General features: G+C 38.0%; 1 protein-coding gene across 3 annotated transcripts in view; it reads left to right on the forward strand.

The window, feature by feature from the left end:
- The window catches only part of HMCN1 (hemicentin 1), a 475982-nt gene that overhangs the window by 109961 nt on the left and 343076 nt on the right, over window positions 1–22945 (forward strand). For all 3 annotated transcript variants that reach the window (XM_059145201.1, XM_059145202.1, XM_059145204.1), the window contains exons 2-3: window positions 3319–3389; window positions 22568–22726. In XM_059145201.1, the coding sequence (XP_059001184.1) occupies window positions 3319–3389; window positions 22568–22726 (230 nt within the window). The remainder of the gene's footprint in view (window positions 1–3318; window positions 3390–22567; window positions 22727–22945) is intronic.

Raw genomic sequence — 22945 nt, forward strand, 5'->3', positions numbered from 1 at the left:
AATGAAAAGAGCAAATAATAAAAGATCTGAAGGCCTGGGTTTAACCTTTAACCTTTATTCTTTTTTTTTTCTTTATTATTCTTTGGTCTATTAAAGATCATTTCCAAGCATTCAGTAATAAAGAATTCTGGATATCGTGTGCATCAGATTAGGCATTCAAACATGGCCTGTCTTGCCTGTGGTCCAGAAGAAAGGAGGAGAAGGTTGGTAGTAACAATCATCAACAGAATGGAGATCTTGGACAAAAGAACAGCTGCACATGTTGCTCTGTGTAGAAAACGTTTTCAGATATCTTAGCTTTTTTTTTTTTTTCCTACCACCAAAGTTTTCAAGTTCATCTTCCCTGGACAGAGTTGTACCTGTTGGATGTCCTCAGAGGCTTGGCAGGGGATGAAACCAACATGAGCAAAAAGGAAGAGAAGAGGACATTGCTCATAATACAGCTGGCACAGGGCTGTATGAAGCAACGAGAAAGACAGGAATGGAAGGGAGGAGGCTGATTTTGCCGAACAGTCATTACCATGCAATTCGAAAGAATTGGAAAGGATGCTTACAATTGGAGGGATACGGCAGTTCAGCAAGCCCTCACCTCTCTTTGAGTATCTCTCATAACTGATAAAAGATTTATCTCCACTGTTCAGTGTAGTTTGTAAAAAGGCTTATTAATGAACTGCAGGAGGGATTTCCTATCTTTGTTGAAAACAAATTGGTATTTGAGTCTATGGATATAAACGAAGGCTAATCAGTCCTCTTATTTTAATAGCAGTCCTTGGTCTCCACTTTTAAAGAACAGTCATATATCCAGGGCTAATTTTTAAAATCTTATTGTAGGAATTTTCTTGTATGGGTGCCCTCTTTAGTCTTATGTCATTGCTTTCCTCTAGTACTCTTTGTATTTCTTCCTAAGTCTTCAGCTTTGAATTCCAGAATTATTTCAGTATTCTGCCATGTAGGAACATAGACGTTTGGCTTGACAATGTTGCTGACAATTTATATGTCAGGGTGTAACCGTCTGGCATATTCTTTGCTATTTTGCATTCCTTTGCAAAGTATGCCTTTGTTTAGTCTTGAGGGAGTAGGCTTCTCTGATTTTCCATACACTTGGGACAAGACTTTCGCATAACTAATAACTGTTCTGCTTGGTATGGAATGCAGATGTTTGCATTTTCACCCAGTTTCTCCAGTTGCTTCTCCATTCCTTTTGCATACTGCAAGGTGTCTAGTCTAATCTGTGATGAAGGATGCAGGCATAGTTTTCATGTGACTTCTAAGAAAAATTACAGGGGTTATGGCAGACAAATTGGGCTTCCTTTCCAATTTACCTCATTCTAAAATCCTACAGTCTGTTTTTGTATTATATTTAGCACATTATAGAAGGCCTAATTAATTATTATCCTTTGAAGTCATAAAGGCATTTGTCTAGCAGTGTGCCTTTGAAGCTAGAAAAATGTGTTATAAAAAGTCAGTGTTAAATATTTTTATGATTTTGTACTGAAGTTGCTTATTGTCATTTTGAATACAGCCTGTATCTTCATTAGATAAAATAGATTTTCATCCACCTGGGAATTTAAGGTGATATGTCTGTGCACGTGATACTCTGATGAATTTTAATCCTGTATTCCTTAAATAGATGAATGTTTCTTAAGGAAGTACTCGATACCTATAAAGGCCACTTTCCACTTGTCTATTTTACAAGTTGATGGTAGGGGCGCCTGGGTGGCTCAGTGGGTTAAGTCTCTGCCTTGGGCTCAGGTCATGATCTCAGGGTCCTGGGATCGAGCCCCACATCGAGCCCCACATTGGGCTGTCTGCTCAGCAGGGAACCTGCTTCCTCCTCTCTCTCTGCCTGCCTCTCTTGCCTACTTGTGATCTCTGTCTGTCAAATAAATAAATAAAATCTTTAAAAAAAAAAGTTGATGGTTTTTTTTTTTAAGAAAATGATCTTTGTGGATTAAAATGTTTACCACAGACATACTGTATCCTAGGAAAAAAATATTGTCAACTTAACCCACCCTGGTATCTGGGCTTTTTCTCTTCCCCTGACTTTAGTCCTGCGGTGAGGGTGGCAGCAACCACAAAAGTAATTATGTTGGTCAAAGTCAGCTCAGGAGAATGGTGATAGTGACAGACAGCACCCCCAGCCCTGGGGGAAGGATGTGGTAGGGACAATATCCTCAACTTTTAATGTCCTCATTTCAGTGCCTCTCCAAGTTCTTAAAAACCCTGTGGCATTCCTTTGCAGTGAGGCGGATGGAGCTAGAGTGTATTATGCTAAGCAAAATAAGTCTATTAGAGAAAGACAACTATCATATGATCTCTCTGATATGAGGAATTTGAGAGGCAGGACGGGGATGGGGGAAGGGAGGGAAAAAGTGAAACAAGATGGGACTGGGGAGGGAGACAAACCATAAGAGACTTTTTTTTTTTTTTTTTTTTAAAGATTTTATTTATTTTTCAGAGAGAGAAAGGGGGAGAGAGCGAGCACAGGCAGACAGAATGACAGGCAGAGGCAGAGGGAGCAGCAGGCTCCCCGCCAAGCAAGGAGCCCGACGCGGGACTCGATCCCATGATGCCGGGATCATGACCTGAGCCAAAGGCAGCTGCTTAACCAACTGAGCCACCCAGGCGTCCCAACCATAAGAGACTCTTAATCTCAGGAAACAAACTGAGGGCTGCTGGGGGATGGTAGGGGAGGGAGAGGGCAGCTGGGTGATGGGCACTGGGGAGGGTGTGTGCTATGGTGAGTGCTGTGAACTGTGTAAGCCTGCTGATTCACAGACCTGTACCCCTGAAACAAATAGTACATTATATGTTAATAAAAATGAAACAAAACAGAACACAAAAACCCTGTGGCATTGATGTTCATTTGTTTTTATGTTGTTTAATGTTAAACTTTTAATTTTCAGCTAATTTGGACTTATAGGAAAGTTGCAAACAAATTTAGTGGAGAAAACAGAATTATAGGCTGGGTAACTGATTAATGTAGAGTCCAGCAACAAAATAGGTATTCAATAAATATTCACTAACCAGTGAGAGTACAGAGGGACTGACAGGGACTGAACCTGGGGTCTCCTGACTCTGTCTTATGACATTTTTTTTCACTGTCCCTCTGAATTTCTTAAAGCTAAAAATTTACGTAAGCATGATTTCTAGCAAAATCTAAGTTATTCGTTGGTAGCTAGCTATAAGCTGAGAAAAAGTCTGTTGTTTTGCTGGCTAAATGTTTCTTATTCATAAATAACCATATAGTGTGCAGAATGAAAGACATGTGAAAACACAATAAAGTCTTTAATGCTGGTGTTATTTTTATCTTCATAGAAATTGGCCCAGTGACAATTACCACAGATCCCAAGAAGTTTCAATATGAACTCAGAGAACTGTATGTTCAGGTAAGTGCTTGCTTTCGCTTTTTCAGTTTGTTTTAGGGGAAAGGAAAAGCATGAACTTTTATCTGATTTCCCTTATTTTTAAATCTGATAGAAGTCATTGTTGACTTCTAAATTCCAATACCACTTCTTTTTCTCACTTCTCACTTTCTTACTACTGCCTCTCTTGCGTGCTGAATAAATTGAACAGTAGATGTGGGAGTAGGGCAGATTGGGTTCACCTTTATCGATGAATCACCCATGGCTGTTGTCATGCAGCAGTAGCAGATAAAAGAAGTTTTGACAGACTATTTGGCCCTCTTAGCCCAAGATATTTACTATATGACCCTCAACAGGAGTTTACTGAATCCTGCTCTCAGGGAGTCCCTTCACTGAGATTCATAAGGAACAGTTAATTCTTTCCCCTTAATGGAAATGGTATAATTAAAATAATTTTTATATTGTGTGCTATAAATCAACTCTATAAAATTTTTGACCCTAAGTATAATTTGGTTATGAGAAAAGAAGAATAATACTGGTTTAACTGTTATTCTGAAAACAGTACTTGGAGATAGGGTTAGTCTGTACTTTCTCCTTAGTGCTGCTCTGAGATCATTGCTAAATCCATTCATTAAAAAAACGACAAAAACTTGCTCTTTGAGGCTGCTTCACTATGCTATCCTCCATGGATGGTCTCTGCTGCAGTCATTTCCAGACATTTTGACCACTCCCCATCATTCCTATAAGCTTCTGGTACCTGGCTCTTTGGCTACGTTTCCTTTTCAGGGTTGCCACTATTCCAGGGACTTCAGCATTTATGGGAGTGACCTGTCAGAACCTTCTCCCCCTCAGTTCCTTGACCTGCTAGTCATCCTCAATAACCTGTTCTTTCCTTTATCTCAGTCTTCCATGCACTTTCTGGACCTTATCATCACTAATCCATTCTACCTCTCAAATCACGCTATTTCAAGCATTAGAGCAACGGCAACCAACTGTGCACCACGCTTGTTGGCACAATTGTTTACAACTGTTCTTTACCCTCACTGACCCCTGTCCTGTCGTCCTGTCTCCCAGGCCATCAGACCATCAGATCTCTCCTTTTCTTCTTTCTTTCTTTCTTTTTTTTTTTTTTTTATTACTTTCCCCCAATCTAGCTCAGAGTCCTATCATTTTAAAAACACACATTTTTCTTTCTTGTTCATTGCTTTTCTGTTCAAAAGGCAAACCTTGTTCCCCTCTGACCCCAGTGGTCTGCATTATTCATGCTCGTCCACCAGTGGTCAAGTGCGGTTGAAGTCTAACAACAGGGCAGGTTGTTGATTCCAATGTAAATACAAATCCATCTATCTCCACTAGACTCTAAATACTCCCATGATCTTACTGTGTTTATTGGTCAATTAATCTCCCATTTTAGGACACCTGGGTGGCTCAGTAGGTTAAGGCTCTGCCTTCAGCTCAGGTTATGATCCCAGGAAATTGGACTCCTTGCTCAGTGGGGAGACTGCTTCTCCCTCTGCCTCTGCCCTTCCCCCTGTTTATGCTCGCTCTCTTTCTCTGCCAAAATAAACAAATAAGATCTTTAAGAAAAATAAATCTCCTGTTTCTCCCAATGACAATTACAGACCTTGTCTACTATTTTTAAACTTTCATCCCCTTACCCTTTTACGACTGGCTACTTCAGTGAGTTATCTACTCTGAGCAAGTGACCGCACTTACTGTTTCAAATACAGGTACATAGAAATGGCAGCCCTCTCTTCCTCATACCTCAGATCCACTGACATCCAGTACCCATTCTATTCTCATTCTTTACTTGATCTCAACTCTTTGGCTTTCTCAGGATCCTAGCTCTCTCAAGCTATTTCTCTCAGCTGCTTAAAAGCTCCCATTTAGGGGCACCCGGGTGGCTCAGTGGGTTGAGCCTCTGCCTTCGGCTCAGGTCATGATCTCAGAGTCCTGGGATCGAGTCCCGCATGGGGCTCTCTGCTCAGCAGGGAGCCTGCTTCCTCCTCTCTCTCTGCCTGCCTCTCTGCCTACTTGTGGTCTCTCTCTGTCAAATAAATAAATAAAATCTTTTAAAAAAAAAAAAAAAGCTCCCATTTATTCTTTTTATTTTTTTTAAGATTTTATTTATTTATTTGACAGACAGAGATCACAAGCAGGCAGAGAGACAGGCGGGGGTTGGTTTTTAACTTTCTAAATGTTTTCCATATCAATTGATTTCTATTTCTGTTGGTACTGCCCTAGTCCCAATTACTATATCTTCAGTCTAAACAAATTTTAAAAAAAGCTTCTAAGTGATTTTCCTGCATTTATTCTTGTTTTTATTTTCCAGCCTATTCTCTATTCTGTAAACAAAATGATCTCAAAATACATTTCTGAAATGATCTCGAAATACATCATGCATATTTCCCCCTAATATTCTCTACTGTCATCCCCACCTGATCAAATTCTTCCCATGATTTTGAGTGACCTGAGATCTGCCTCTGTTTCAGCCTTCGATAGAGCCACTCTTTGCTCTGGGCTTGGGCTCTGTCTTAAGGGGCTCCCCTTGTGTGTATCCTCATCCATCTCCCAGTGGCATTTTTGCACATGCTCTTCTCCTTGGATGGAAAGTTCCAATCCTACATCCTGCCTTCAGTTCCATGTTCCCCTAACCCGATTTGAAATCCTGTATTCCAAGTCTAATCTTGAGTACCACTTACTCAGAGATCCTTCCCTGTCCTCCAGGCTAGGTCATATATTGCTACCTCTCTCCATTACAAAGTAGTTGGGATTTCACACTGAAGAACCATGTCTGATTTAGTCATCATTACCCTAGTAAAATGCATGACATATAGAACATGCTTACTCTTTGATAAAGAAAGAAAGATTAAATATACCAACTGAGTCCAAGTTGAAGAGTTGAAATTTAATACTTTGAAGTTGAAGTTGAAGAGTTGAAGTTTAATACTTTGGTTTCACTATTGGGTGAATGACTTGATTTGTAACTGTGTATGTAACTGTGCATGATATGAGCATAACTGGGGGATAGGGTGAATAAGTCAAAGCTTGGCATTACAAATATGTATTCAGGCATGATTCTTTTATTGTGCCTCTATCATTTTTAAATTATACACTAAAATAAACTATATTTCATGAGAAATCTCAATAGATTTCCATAGTTATTCCTTGGCTCTTTTTCTCTTTTACTAAATTTATTCTGATTATTTTTTCCACTAATAATCCTCCATTTCCTTTCTCTTATACCATGTCATTCTTTCAGTCTTTTCTTGATACTTACTTAGAATTTACTTTTCTATCACTCAATATAGCAAATTCTTTGCCACTTTAGGTGTCCAGATCCTCTGAAAAAAATCTTTCTTTTTTTTTTTTTTTTTTAAGATTTTGTTTATCTGACAGAGATCACAAGTAGGCAGAGAGGCAGGCAGAGAGAAGGGGGGGGGAAGCAGGCTCCCTGCTGAGCAGAGCCTGATGTAGGGCTCGATCCCAGGACCCTGGGATCATGACCTGAGCTGAAGGCAGAGGCTTAACCCACTGAGCCACCCAGGATCCCCTGAAAAAAAATCTTTCCATAAAAATTTCCATCCTGTACATGAATTATGGGAATTAGAAATTGTACTGCCCTGGTTGTTAAAATTTTTATGTTGCTTTATTCTGCTATGAACTCCTGCGATCAAGAGCCTTGTAGCTCTCATTGGGCCTCTTGATCCATCCATGGGGTAACTGGTATATGCACTAGAGTAGACTTAAATAGATGTGGAATAAGTGGATGTTATATGAGGCTAGCCTCTTTTAAAAATACATACTTAACAGTAAAAACTATATATAATATTATATTATTATATATTAATTATATATCATTGTGTATTATGTAGAATATATAATATATATTATATATATTCCTTTACACTCCTTGACCCCTGTCCTGTATATGTATTATATATATAATATATTATCAATATTATAATTACACAATATTATATAAATATAATAAAAACAAATATAATTTAAACTTACTTGACAGTACAAAGAATGACTTAAAAACCCAGTTATCAGTTTTCATTACATAGAGATTCAGAAGGGCCAAGGAATGGAGATTTCTAGCTGATAGAATGTTAAGAAAGGATTTACTGTACTCATTTTTTTTTCCCTATGCAGAAGTGCAGCTGAGCTGTATTCTTTAATATCTGGCTAGAATGAAAATCCCTACATTCTCAATGAGGCCTGGCACTGGCACTTCCTGACTTCCTGCCTCTCCCTTTCTTTTGTTCTGAAGGATCTTCAAGGAGTATGCTTACCCTCTGTGCTCCATTTGTCTCCAGGGTGAAGGATCAGGATTTCTAGCTCATCCTCCATTGATTCCCTCCCCAGAGCAGCACCTCTGGAATTGCGCCTGACACAAGCACTCCGTAGGGTTGTATCATGTCTCTGCTCAAAAAATTAATCTTTCTTTTCTTTCCTCCTGGAATGAAAGCTGATGTACATTTTTCTGGAGGTTTTCTTTGGTCTGGCTATATCTTATGGGGTTTATTTTTGCATTGTCTTGGGATCCAAGAGGATGCTTAAGTAGAACAACCAGTTTGGGAAGAAAACAAATATTTACTTTTGCCCTTTATTCAACATTGGGCATTGTTACAGGCATTGTTACATTTTAAATGAGTGGCAAGATTTTTCATTAAGTAAGGGTCAGGTATGAAAAGACTCAAGGCTACATCATCGCTTAACCCCTAATCTGAAGAATATATTTTGTTTTCTCATCAGTGTTTGCTTAGAGAAAATTTTATTATTTCATAAGTCAATCCAGAAGCTAAACTCCACAAATTTCATGAAATTTTAGCACGAGATACTAAATTTTGTTTTGTACATAATTTCCAGACCCCTCTTCAGTTCTCCTTCTACCATTTTTAGTGACGCCCTGAAAATCACTGGTATCATGAACAACAAGAATTGCTGTCCTCTTAAAACTAACTTAGCTTTGGGTGCCTGGGTGGCTCAGTTGTTAAGTGTCTGCCTTTGGCTCAGGTCGTGGTCCCAGGGTCCTGGGATTGAGCCCCACATCAGGCTCCCTGCTCAGCAGGAAGCCTGCTTCTCCCTCTTCCACTCCCCCTGCTTGTATCTCCACTGTCTCTCTTTCTCTCTGTCAAGTAAATAAATAAAATATTAAAAATAAAAAACTTAACTTTTAAAAATTTTTTTAAACTTACTAATTTTTTGCATTTTTAATAGTTTTGAAAAAAAGAAAAGTAAATTTAGTTTTAAGTAATTTAAATAATTGGCTGTTAACATTACACTAGACTTGGCTATTTTTTTAATAGAGGTATAGGTAACTTGAAAAGCAATTTAAAATTTTCCAAAAAAAACTTAGAAAAAAAAATCACTAAATTTAAATCATTAAATTTATAACATTATTTTCATTTTCCTTTGTTATCTTTTATTTGGAATACAAGGGAGTAACTTGAAAAGCATCTGAGCTTTCTCTTTGGGGAAAAGAAGGGAAGACAGATGTCAACAAATGGTATTCAAATCACAGAGCTTTGGGAATTAGTATCCCTGTAAATATGCAGTGCAAAGTCCTGTCTAAGGTCACATTCTTTATAGAAAACTCTAAACCTTTTTGATTTTTAGAAAATGGTATCGCAGCAGTATGCTTTAAAGCCTTTTATCTATATCTTCTTCTTAAAAATATTTTATTTATTTATGGGGGGGAGCAGAGAGAGAGGGAGAAACTGTCCCCTCCCCGCTCTGCACCACCACCATGGAGCAGGAAGCCTGACTGACGCTGGGGCTTGATTCCAGGACCTGGAAACATGACCTGAGCAAGTTGCAGATGCTTTACCAACTGGGCCACCCAGGCGCCCCCTATCTATATATTTTGTTTTTGTTTTTGTTTTAAAGAACAAAAAGAAATTAGTCAAACAGTTGAAATGTAAAGAAAAAGAGGTTTTACAATAATAGAGTTATTGTAAAAAAAAAAATACTTTTTTTTTCATATAGATAGTTGGTACCTAAAACGGGAAAGCTTCATGTTCCCTTTGCAAAGTCTGTTAGTAAAATTGATCTTAAAAAAAGCAGAAATGAGAGTAAAAATGCGTAGAGCGGCATCATCACATATCAACAGGATAGTCAGGAAGAAGATTACTATTGCAATTCTTTAATAGAAGCAGAAGTATAAATAGGCAAACTGTAGCAGGCTGAAGTTAAGAAGAAAAAATGTTTTGTTGCTGTAGTGTAGGAACAGTTGATGTCAGGATTAATACTTGCAAAGGAGAGTATGAGAAACATGGCCAGACAGGCCAAAATGGTTAAAAAGAGGAGGAGAGGATAGTGCTGATTTTAGAAGAGCAATATATGATGATAATTTTATATACACTTTATCTAATTTCTAGTTTTCTAAATCATGTAACTACGTAAAAGTATACTTTTTATTTCTAGATTTATAGGAAAATCTATATGAATTTTAAAACCCAAACTGATTGTAACAGAAAGAAATTAAGAAAAAGCAAAAAAAAAAATACTAGAAAAGAAAAGGGAAGGGATTATAGGTAAGTGCAGATATAGACACACTGTAAAACTATGAAAGATGTGATTTTTGTTTTTAGTATTGGCCTTGATTCAACTGAAAACAGCAGCTTTTGTTTCTATTTAAGTTTTCTTTCTTACAAATGCATATATATAGAAGTGTATAAATTCAATTTTACAGGAGGAATGGCGTGTATTTAATTTAGGGAAAAAGGTGAGATATGGCTTCCAATGCATGTAACTCAGAATACATGCAAAAGCTCCAAGAATAGTAGAACCAGTGTCCCACCCAAAGTAAGGGCTTGAGGAATGTTAGCTATTATTATTACCTGTAGTACCCCGAAGTTTTTTTTAAGGGAAATAATCCCCAAAGAATCCTGCCATAAATGACCAGCAGTTGTGGAGTATGTGCCTTGTGATGGTGCACATATTTTAAAGTCATTCTCTCAATTCACACCCACAAAAATATTAATATTCCTTTTTACAAATGAGGATACTCAAGCATTGAGATTTTGGTAATAAGTCTTCATCAGATCATCAAACTGGCAAGGAGTAAAGTTGGTGTCAAAGCTAGGGGTTTTTAATGCCAAAGCCAATGTCCTTTATCACGCTGCTATTTTCTAAATATCGATTTAAGTAACCTAATTACACTAACCAAATTGATATTTATTTATAGAATTTTTCTTTGTATTTTATTTCAAAGTAGGGGTGTAGAGAATTAAAGACAGATGTAAGTCTAGGTCTGGTCTCATCCTCAATGAAATGAATTTATTCCTTGAAGGTTTTGGTTTTCACTGCTGCCTCTAATCACTTTGAGTAATTGGCTCCCCTGAATTTACTGAGTAGCAAATGATAAAGTTAATTATAAATAAATTTTATTTCTATTGCTCAACATATGTTCTCATTACTTACTCTGGTAAAGTTATTTAAGTATGACCTCACAAACACCTTGGAGAGACATGAGAACAAGATGCCCTTTAAGGGACTGAAAAGTAGTGTTCATACTATAGTTGTATTTGTAGGTGAGGTTTTGATTATTTTTGTTAGAGTTGAAACTTCTTGCAGTTTGAATGAAACCCCTTTTAGAACTTTGATTTGCTGCTGGAGTTTTCTGCTAGGTCATGTGAATTCTCTGAGGGACAAATAATCCTAAATCCTCAGAGAATAAAGAAAAGGGAGGGCCCTGAGTAGAAATACTTGGCTTTTTTTCTAGCTATGTACCCTGATACGCTATCTAGAAGCAAAAATATAGATGATTTCTTAACAATATTTTATGTGTGCACTTCAAAGGACAGAGAGTGTAGAAGAGTGTTCTGACCATTGGATTACTTTTTCAAAGCAGACTATAAGCAGAATGAGGTGGATGTGGATTATGGTGATAAAAGTCTTGATTTTCTTTTCAAAGTGTGCATGTGTGTCACTGTTCCAAAGGGTAAACATATGAGTCATTGCAGAGTCAACATTACAGTTACATGTGACAAAATAACTTTAAGAAGAGGAATTCACTGACCCATGATGCCTGGGTTCACCCCATACATGCTCCTTCCCCAACCAAAGGATAACTCTATTCCCCATAGTAAGAATTGCATCTGATTTTGACAGTTTTTAGGTGATGGTAAGGATGGAGGTCAAAATGCTTTCCGTGGGAGAATGTTTCATGATCTAAAGCCAGGACTCCTAGAGAAAATGATCAACCTCACGTTGAGCAAAATGAATGTAGAAGAAATTAAGAGTTTCTTCTCAATCCAAATTGATCAAGAGCAGTTGTCAAGAAGCTGTCTTTATTCTTAGGCCTTGAAAAAGTGTCAGAGAGAATTGTGGAGTCTTGGTTTTGGTATTCCCTCTGTTACTCGTCCAGTTATTCCATCAGATGTCTGAATCCCTTCCAGAAACGTATTAATACCTTAGAAATGAACTAACCCCAGTTAGGGATTCTATAGCACTGGTCTTCATCACCAGATGATACATGGGGGCCCTCCTCTGGAGCTGTATCCTAGAGCCCCTCTTGGTGTTGGAGGCTGATACTGGGCTTTGGCCATCATATCATGTGACTGAATTCAGGTGCAGTCACCAGCTCAGTTGGTCATATTTCCTCCTATAAACTTTAATCCAGGTCTCCCTCCTTCTGTATTCATATTGATTTTTTAAAATCCCCATTTATCTAGACTTTTCATATATATGAGTCTCCTCCTGTGAGATGATCTAGCTTTTGGTTCACTAGTCTCGTTTAATGACTACTAGCTTTGAAACAACCCATACAATTCATCTATCTCAAACTTCCCCATAAATTACAGTGTTCATAAACTATAATGATTTTATTAGTAAAAATGCATTGTGTTTATATATATATTTCATAATATATATTTTATTTTTTATTTATTTTTTTTATTTTTTATTTTTCCCCCCAAGACCTAAAAGTACATAAGTGGTATAAATGAATTTTTCACACATAAAATAAAACACACATTACACAATCACAACGTTATAATCTGCTTCCACTACCCAATAACAAAGATAATACCAAATGTGCTAGGGAGTATATAAAATCCATATGAGAGTATTAGAGTGGAAAGGAAGACAGAGATTTTAGCGGGAAGGCTGAATCTGAGGAGTACTAAGGAAAGACAGAGAAGGGTCATGGCCCAAGGAAAACAGGGAGAAAGAAAGCCTGCCTAACGCTTGAACAAGCAGATGGTGAGTGGTTGCAAGGGCCTCTTTAGGCCCACAGCCCTGCCCTCCTTTGGCTCCTTCTCTCTGGGCAGACAAGGGAGCCCTATGTTAGGAGAGATCAGGAGTCCCAACAAGGGACCTGGACAGTGTCTTAATTTGATGGGAGAAGAAAAGGTCACAATGAAAAGGTGCAGAATCCTTGAAGGACAAAGGAAGGAATTCTGTAAGTAGTATGAAGGCATATCATGTTCTGATTTATTAATCAAGATATTGAATGGCTGGTACATAGTGTATCCTTTATGATTTTTAAAATTGAGGTGAACTAATCTCCTCCTAAGATCAGACATGAAAGAAGTTCCAACAAATTGAAAGATCAGTTGTGGAAGAGTCAGATCCTTATTACCGAGAAAGGATAACCTGAAAGTCTGGAAGTGGTTGTAATTGTTACCCTTTAATACATCTGAAAGCAAGGGCAACCGTTTTTGATGCCTGGATTTGGATTCTACCTTCTCCAAACTAGTAAAGGGCAACATGGTGGGCTGCCTGGAAAGTAACATCTTTTATTTTGATTATAGAGATTTAAAGTTTGGGCTCTGAAATGCTCTGATTGGGCACCCAGGTGGCTCAGCTGGTGGTTAAGCATCTGCCTTAGGCTCAGGTCATGATCTCAGGGTCCTGGGATCCAGCCCTGTGACAGGCTCCCTCCCCAGCAGGGAAGCTGCTTCTCCCTCTCCCTCTGCCCCTCCCCCCTTGCTAATTTTCTCTCTCTCAAATAAATAAATAAAATCTTAAAAAAAAAAAAAAAAAAAGAAATACTCTGATTATCTCTCACTATATCCCTGCTGTATTTTCTACAAGTGATGAAGACCAAATGTCACTAATGCATTAGGATTATACAGTCATTCTGATTTATTTTATACTTGCTTGGATGCATTTTTATTTTAGGTTCAATGCAGTGTAATGGTTTCCACATGTACCTTCTGTTTTCTTGGTCATAAAATCACACAACTATGTTTTAAGGAAGAGAAATGAGGTTATAAACTTTCAGCTTAAGACCAAGTTTCATTTCTAAATTTTATAGGTAAAGGGCAATGGACACAAGTAAGACATTTGAAGCAGTGGGTATTCACATGAAGGAAAAATGAAGTCTGCCTTTGAAACAAGGCTTAGTAGGTGATAGTTATGTTAGAATAAGGGTAAGTATTACAAGGCCACTAATACTTATTTTGGACTTAGGCATGAGCCTACCAAAAATGTTTCATTTATTCATTGCTTGGAGTTAAGCTTATCTGAGAAACGATTGGTATTAACAATAGTTCAGTAAAAATGGATGATGAGACTAAAAGAAGGGGTATGAGTTGACTAGAAGAGAAATAATAAGGCAGGGGTAAGGGTAAAGGCCTGCTCTGAGATTAGCCCTCTTAATACTCTGACCCGTTGTTTGATGAGCATTTTCCCATTAGGATTTGGATAGGGACCTCATTTTTTTTTCCAGCTCCTCTCAGGGTTTAAAGGTTCAATTTTCTTCAGTGCTACTCCCACACTATCTTGTATTTAGAAAAGACAGCGTGATAATCTCTGTTTTATTACTCCCTTGACTGATAAGATTTCTCTTCATTCTTATTTTATCTTACTTTTCAGGAATTTATTATTTTTTTTTTACACAATTATCACTGCAACTCTGAGGTTATAGGGGTTTTTTTCTTTCCTTAATTCCAGGAGCAATATTTACTGTAAAAGTTCACATGCTTCTGTTTTTCCACTACCCATTTTTTTTCTATCTGAAGTGTCTTTGGCGGCTTAGTAAATCATAACCATCAGTCAGATTATAAAGATAAAGTGAATATTAAAATACAGAGCAAGAATATGCCTACTGATCCAGATAAGTTCTATTTCAGAGCTCAAGGAAAAACACAAAGTTAGCCAAGTCAGGCCCTTCCCGCGTTACATTTTTGTGAACGTGTGCCGGTTTCTGTGGCTTTGGGAGATACAGTTCCATAGCCATGTGTGTTTTCTTTTGTTAAATATTAAAGCTGACAGCATGCCAGGATCAAGAGAGGGTGACAGAGGGAAAGAGACAAAGAGACAGAGATGCAGAGATAGGAGAGCTGGAGGGAGTTCGTTTTAGGTGCCACTAAGAATATACTTGTACGTTTAAGAGGCTTAGCTCTGGAATTATATTACTTTGAAAGCAGACAGGCTAGGCCTGAGTAAAGCTCAGGCTGAACACAGAACGCTTGCCTAGATTGTGTCAAGATTGCTTCTTTTGCACAATCTCATTCACCCATTTCCTCACTGTTCATTTATCCCTTCATTAATCAAACTACAAAGGAACACTTACTGAGTTCCTCAAGGAACAAAAAACTAGTGGGAGGAAACAGATCAATTCCAACACACTCAACAAATGCTTCAGTAGAAGAATGAACAATACTCCGTGGGTACCTTAAGGAAGAAGAACCTTTTTTCCTCTGACAAGCTACTTGCTTGCAGTCACAGAAACAGAGGAAGGTAATAAAATGCCCCAGTGGAGTTTGCAGGAACTCTCAGGCTAGGCAGAATTGAGTTCCAGTCTCTGCACTTTCACTTAGTAACTGTGTGACCCCTAGGAAAGGGGTTTTCAAGATTTAGTGCGCTGGCAATGTAATGTGCTAACAATGACACCTACCTCATCAACCATTGTAAAGACTAGATTACAGTGTATGTGACAGTACCGTCTTAGTGCTTGGCTTAGAATGGACATCTGCTGACTTAGTACAAGTAAGGTGTCTTATTACCAGTAAAAGTGTCAATTTAATTTAATGAGGCTTTTCATAGATTCAACATCATCAATTCTAAGTTTCTCCATTATAGATGTTTAATAGAATACTATTTTACTTTTTTTCCTGTTTGGTATTCAAGTCAAAACATAAAATGTTAAATTTTGTTTGTTTTGTTTTTTTGTTTTTATTTTTGTTTTTTTAAAAGAAAGGACTCCTTTTTTAAAGCTTGGAACTAACGTAAAATAGTTTATGTTTAGAGTTTCGGTTGCAAGTCCATTGCCCCCAATTTAAAAATCTGTGCATGAGTTTGACATAAATCAACCTGAAAGTATCTGATTTTGTGAATTTTATTTATAAGTATGGACATTTTGGCAATGATTCCCTTTAGTCCTCTTCTGCCAAAACTAGTTTACAAATCAGATGATCAGACAGTGATTTGAGAAAGACTATTAGCAAACCTGTGGGATGAGTTTCTAATATATATGTATCTCAATATAGTTATATAAATGTGCAAAAACTTTGTTTTAAACTTTGTGTGTGTGTGTGTGTATTTAAACAAAGTCAATAACTTAGCGATTTTTGGAGTAGATTGTCATTTGATTCCTGATCCATAGTAAATCAAAGCAACTTGAATTTTCTTTTTAATAACTTCTGCCAGGAAGCAAAGTTGATGGAAGTTAGAACAAAGCAATAATCTTACAAATAACAATCTAGAATGAAGCCTATGTAACTAAACCAAGTATCATTCTAAAGCAGAGCAGTCCAACAGAAATATGATAAGCCACATGTGTAATTTTTAAAAACAGCTTAATTTTGATATTTAATTCAGTTTTGTCCAAAATATGACCATATCAACATGTCATCAGTGTGAAAAATTAGTACTTCTTTAGTTTTTCAATTTAAATTTTAGTTCATTAAAGTAAAATAAAATATTTGGTTCATTAGTTTAACTAGCCATATTTCAAATGCTCAAAAACTACTTTAGGCTTGTTAGTGGCCATTGTATTAGCTCATATCTATAGTATTCCTTTTCTAGATAATTTTAGTGATTATTTATGATTTAAAATGATTAGAAATTCAGACTCATATATCACATAGGGAGCTTTTAATAAGGATATAACATTATATGTTAACTTCATTTGTAAAAAAAAATTGTTTCTTTTCTAGAACATATATCCACAATGAGATAGACAAATAGTTTCACTAAGATATAAATAATTGGTTAACTTTATTTTTTGTTTTCAGTTATCCACTAACCTAGCTGAACAAAAAAGGTAATGATTTAAAGATACTGTACTATTTTGGAAAGAGAAGAGTTGTTCCTGAGGACAAATTCTGATACGTAGTCAGTATGATTATAGTATAATCTGTGTCTGCAAGTGTGAAATTCGGGGCAGCATAATCATTTTTGTTGGAAAGAATACAGTGATTTCCGGGGCACCTGGGTGGCTCAGTGAGTTAAGCCTCTGCCTTTGACTCAGGTCATGATCTCAGGGTCCTGGGATGGAACCCCACATCGGGCTCTCTGCTCAGCAGGGAGCCTGCTTCTCCAGCCCCACCCTGCCTGCCTCTCTGCCTACTTGTGATCTCTGTCTGTAAATAAATAAATAAAATCTAAAAAAAATAAAAAAGAGGGACGCCTGGGTTGCTCAGTTGGTTAAGCCGCTGCCTTCCATTCAGGTCGTGATCCCAGGGTCCTGGGATCGAGTCCTGCATCGGGCTCCTTGCTCGGCAGAGAGCCTGCTTCTCTCTCTGCCTCTGCCTGCCACTCTGCCTACTTGTGTGTACTCTCTCTCTGACAAAGGAAGAAAGAAAGAAAACACTGATATACATCCACTATGAGTTTCTGACACACATGGATCAAACTGTTTCCTTTTGACTTTACATTCCCCCGTTTTTCTGGCTGCTTTGAGACTTTATGTTAATTTCTCTGTAAGAGTTAAAGACTTTGTTTTGAGGGTATGATATAAAAGAGTTTAAGGAAGAAAAAGAATGCCTTTCATTTGCAATTATATTTGTGAAATTCTCCGGAGTTACAGCTATTGGCTCATCACACCCTTTCCTTTGGGCATTAACCAGTGTTAAGCTTATTGTGTACGAGGTTCAGTGTTTCACAGAGGTACTGTTTTCAGCAGAATAAGGTGGTTCCAATATTTATAAAAAATCTTGTCGACCATGTAAGTTTTATTAAAATGTGATTTCAAACTTCTTACTGAAACTTATAGGGTGAAAAAGTACTTAAAGGCTTAGAGGTTCCATTTCAACACATGGGGCTTTTTTAGGGCTACCTTCAAGTTTTAGTATGAGTCTGAAGATATGGAGGGATCTCAGTGGGATGCATTCATCTGGAGTAACTTCCAAGGATTCTAGTGGTCTCTAGAGTATACTTCTGGGTGATGTTTTGAGATGAACTAAGGCATCCCTACATCCTCTTAGAGTAAATTTGAACACAAGTCAAGTGGCTCAAAGCTTGTCCTTTACTAACTGGACAGGGATTATCATTCTTGTCATTCCTAGGATATAACCCTGGAGATTACTTAGTTCTGATTTTTGGCCCATTGACAGAAGACTTCTCCCAACCCCTTAATATTAGGTGACAATTAGCAAAAGAATCTCTTTTTAGAATTAGTCTACCACAGAGCTAGCTTTATTGTATACTTGGCCATTTAACAAATGCTTGTGGAATGGGTAGATTTTATAATGTGATTCACATTCAGGTGGATTATGTCAAGCACAGTTGAGGAATGTTTTTGTTTAAGCTTCTGAAAATACAATAGGAACCTACTTTTTTGAGCAGTCAAGAATATTCTTTACAGATGTGCAAAGTTGGCTTCAAGTAAGAGTTATTTCTATGCAATATATTAAAGTTATTAACATGTCCAATAGCTATTTCCACCTTCTCAGCACACAAATGCTTGTTTAAGGACATTTTTTTTTTTTTTAGCACATGACAATCTCTCTAAATAACTATTATGCAGAGGAAAACATGCTATATCATTGACATGCAAAGCATATTAAAGTAAAGCTGAAGAGTAAAGTATATTTGACTGGAAGAAAAGAGTAAGTTTTAAAGAGGCGAAGGCATATCATCTCAGCCTTAGAAGGAAGATAGTTCAATTAGTCAAATATTTACTCAGTGATTACTATGCCAGCAAATGTTATGCACTCAGGACTTAAGGACTTGACAAAGCACAGTTACTGCTATCAATGAGCTTATACAAAATGGGAGAATTTAGCCATGCATATACTTTTTAAAGATTTTATTAATTTGAGAGAGAGAGAGAAAGAGAGAGCATGAGTGGTGGGAGGAGGAGAGAGAGAAGCAGACTCCCTGCAGAGGAGGGAACCCTGTGCAGGGCTCCATCCTGGGATCAAGACCTGCGCTAAAAGCAGAGTCTTAACCGACTGTCGACTGAACCGCCCAGGTGCCATTAGCCATGCATATGTTGGCGAGGAGTGCTGATGGTAAATGGAACAGTAGAAGGATGAATGAAAGTCCTAAAGGCATTACAGTGCAAAGAAAGGGGCATATTTAAAGAATAGGAAGCAGTCTTAGCTTAAAGGAAGCAATTTATGAAGAGGGAGCAGTAGGAGATAGGAAACTAGAAAGAGCATTTGATCCAACACAAGTAGTGAAAGATAGTAAGTAAAGATGGTACTGAAAGCTCTTTACCGAAGGAAAACTTTAGTTTGTTGCTAGACAGAGCAGAAGGCAAGATGGGAGGCTATACTTGTAACAAAATCAATGATAAGAAGAGTGAATTGTGGGAAATAAGGGGGAAGGGAGGGTACTGATTCATGACAGAAGTAGAGGAATATGGTTTGACCATTGATTAGGGGAAGGAAGAGGGAAGGAAGAGGGAGGAGTCAAGATGACTTAGGTTTGAACCTGAATATGGAGGCAGGTAGTTCCACTAACAAAAATAGGGAAGACATGGTTGGGGAAAATAAAATGAGTTCTATTTTAGACCCTTGGAATTGTGAAGAGCTGTAAAATATCTAGGAGGTTCTTTTTTAAAGATTTTATTTATTTATTTGAGAGCGAGTGGGAGAGCATGAATGGGTGGGAAGGGGCAGAGGCAGAGGGAGAAGCAGAATCCCTACTTAGCAGGGAGCCCAACCTGGGGCTCAATCCCAGGACCCTAGGATCATGACCTGAGCTGAAGGTGGACGCTTAACCAACTGAACCACCCAGACACTCTTGCAGTAGATGCTTAACAGGCAATGGAAAATGTAGTATTAGGGTTGCCTGAGTGGCTCAGTCGGTTGAGGCTCTGGCTCTTGATTTTGGCTCAGGTGGTATTGTTGGGTCCCCAGTGTTTGGTCTCCCAATAATGGGTCCATGGTCAAAGGAGCAAGGCTGATACAAAGTGAAGGTCAAGCAAAGCTTTATTTCGCGCCAAGCATCAATAATCAAACCAACCGTCAAGCAGACCGGTCGGGGCTGCTCCTTACAGAAAGGACCACCTCTCTCTGCTTCACAGACTAGTTTTTAGGGGCAAAGGCCATGTAGTTGGGCCTGGTCACACACAAGTGGCCAATGAGATTGCAATACACAGAAAAAGCTGCACAGTCATGCTAGGTCCTACACGGGTGGCCAATTGAACTACAGTTCACCTCATATTAGACATTTGCACTAGCCTATCACCTTGGTGAGAATTGGCACCCAAAAGGAGGGGCCCACACTCCTTGGTAGCTAGAGAGACAGTATGTGAGCTTTACTGATTGGATGTCTCCACCTGTCCCAACTCATCCCTGCATCCGGGCTGTTCTCTCTACCTGACCTGACCCACCCTTGTATTTGGGCTTTGTTACCTTGGACTGGTTTCCTGGACTTGCTTTTAAGTAAGTTCTCCTGGGGAGTCGGGGGGCAGGGTCAATTTAAGTTTTACTGCATAAACAACAAAATGGCTGTTCAACTGAGGTGGGGCCAGTCTGGCTAAATACAGTATCTCATGGGCTGTGAGCTCAAGCCCCAACTGGGGCTCTGCATTGGGCGGGGAGTCTGAAGATCCTCTCTCTCTGCCCCCATCCCAATCTCCCTCCCTTTCTCTCTCAAATAAATAAATCTTTAAAAAAATGTAAAATTGGAATTCGGGAGGTAAGTACAGTCTGAAGATACAAATATACAAGTTTTTGAGAACAGTATTATCTATTATCATTAATACACGTAAGTAATGATGGATAGGTGGTCAGTCCTGCAAGAATAGAAAGGATTGTTAACAGTAAAATTTCTGGGTGTCTTTGGCTGACGTCTTCTCAGAAGTGAAGATCAGGTTACTACAGTGTTCAGTCTGCTACCATTAAGAAAGTGACATAATATTCCACAGGTGTCTCAATTTTAGAAGTGTTTTATAACCATTGGGGCTCTGTTCCAACTCATTTAATGAATGGTACTCCCAGACTGTAAGTTTTGAGTGTGATCCAAAGCAAGAAAAGATTCTCCAGTTTGTCCAAACTGCGGTGTAAACAGTTCAAATGCCTGACTCTTTTGACCCTGATTAGCTCTATGGTGCTCAGGTTATTGTTTCACAATCTGAAACTGTTTAAAGCCTGAGAACAGCCCCAGTAGGAAATCAAGTAGAATCTCCAGAGTTTAAAGTAATAACTTTATCCCTTTTGTCAAGTAATTACTTTCTTTTTGAGAAAGAGCTCTTACTTATTGAATTCTGGTGGATTATAGAAACATAGGACTCCCCCCGCCCCCATAACCCCAAGCTCTCTTACTTTTTATGTGGTTGTCTTTTCTAGACCGTGAGTTCCTTAAGGACAAGATACTTTAGCTTATTATTCCTCTCTGTGTATCTAAATCCTAGCAGGGTGTTTAGTGGTTCTGGATTGCTCAAAACATATTGGTTGAAAGTCCATTCCCTTGGCCCTGTGGTTATTGACTTCTATGCTAAGGAAATAATCAGACATTATGTAAATATATATACATGCATATGTATATATAATATAATAGTGTATATATAATATACAATAATATAGTGTATATATACATATATATAAAATAGATTTGTATTTATATATAATAGAGGAAAATTTGAAAGAGCATTAATCAACAGTAGGGAAATGGTTAACTAAATTATGAGATACAGGCAGAATATTATGCAATCATTAAAACCTATAATTTTGAAGAACATCGATGACATGGAAAAGAGGGATATGATCCTAAATTTAAAATATAGGAAACTGTAAATATAGCATCCTTACAGTTTAATCTATAAATCCATATAATTTTGAATTAAATAAATGTGAGAAGAATTCTTCCTAGGATGTGGACTGTTATTGTTCAGGAAAATATATTGAGTCTATCCAAGTAGAAAATAAAACACAGAGACCATGTGTTAGTCGGAAAAATAAGGCAGAATGAAAAGAGTGACAGAGAATGTGTATTTTATGTAAGGTGGTCATGAGAGGCTCCCCTGATAGGTAACAGTTGAGCAAAAGCTTGAGGTATGGGAGATATACCAGTACGTTTGTTTGCTGGAGGGAATGACCCAGTAAAGAGGAATGTTTGGCAATGGAGTAGAGAGAGGCAACAGCAATAGGAGCTGTGTTTTTGATTAGGTGCATGTGAGTAGTTAGCCCTCGTTCTGCCCAAATGATTCCTTCACTGTAAAGGTAGGACATGTGGCTCAATTAATAGATACCGTGGTGGGCGTTCATGGAAGTTCTCTTCTGATTGCACTCTCAAGGTCATCATATAAGGGATAAGAAAAGAGGGATATATGAAATAGGTTAGGGAATAGAGAGTGAATCAACATCTAATTAAGTGAAAAACATAAAAATTTCTATTATTGGGGCGCCTGGGTGGCTCAGTGGGTTGAGCTGCTGCCTTCGGCTCAGGTCATGATCCCAGGGTCCTGGGATCGAGCCCCGTATCGGGCTCTCTGCTCAGCAGGGAGCCTGCTTCCTCCCCTCTCTCTGCCTGCCTCTCTGCCTGCTTGTCATCTCTCTCTGTCAAATAAATAAATAAATAAATCTTAAAAAAAAATTCTATTATTTTGTGTGTTTGGGATGAATTTATAATTTATCCATAAATATATGTTTTTCACTCTCCACATCATTTTATGTCTTTTCTATCTCCTGGTAAGCAAAGTGATCAATCCAGTGGCACACCGATGGAAGATAAATGTGAAGAGAACTTGCTCAGCTCTACAGCTTCTAAAGCAACTTGCTATAACTAAAATATTCCTTCCTTTTTTATTGATGAAATAATTGCAATTATTTTTTTTCTCTGCTCCTCAACAGGGTGGTGGCGATTGTCCAGAAATGAGTATTGGAGCTATAAAAATTGCCTTGGAAATTTCTCTTCCTGGCTCTTTCATCTACGTTTTCACCGATGCACGGTCCAAGGATTATCGGCTCACTCACGAGGTGCTCCAGCTTATCCAACAGAAACAGTCACAAGTGAGTAGGAATCAGCTCCCAAATGTTCTATCTGAATACAGCTGGGAGGAATTCAGGCATACCTTGGAGATATTGTGGGCGCAGTCCTGACCACCATAATAAAGCAGATATCACAATAAAGCCAAGTGAATTTTTGTGTACGTAGAAGTTATGTTTATACTATACTGTGCTCTCTTACATGTGAAGTATTATTATATCTTAAAAATATATATATACCTT

Source organism: Mustela lutreola, chromosome 14 (genome assembly GCF_030435805.1).
Source record: "Mustela lutreola isolate mMusLut2 chromosome 14, mMusLut2.pri, whole genome shotgun sequence".
NCBI classification, from domain to species: Eukaryota; Metazoa; Chordata; class Mammalia; order Carnivora; family Mustelidae; genus Mustela; species Mustela lutreola.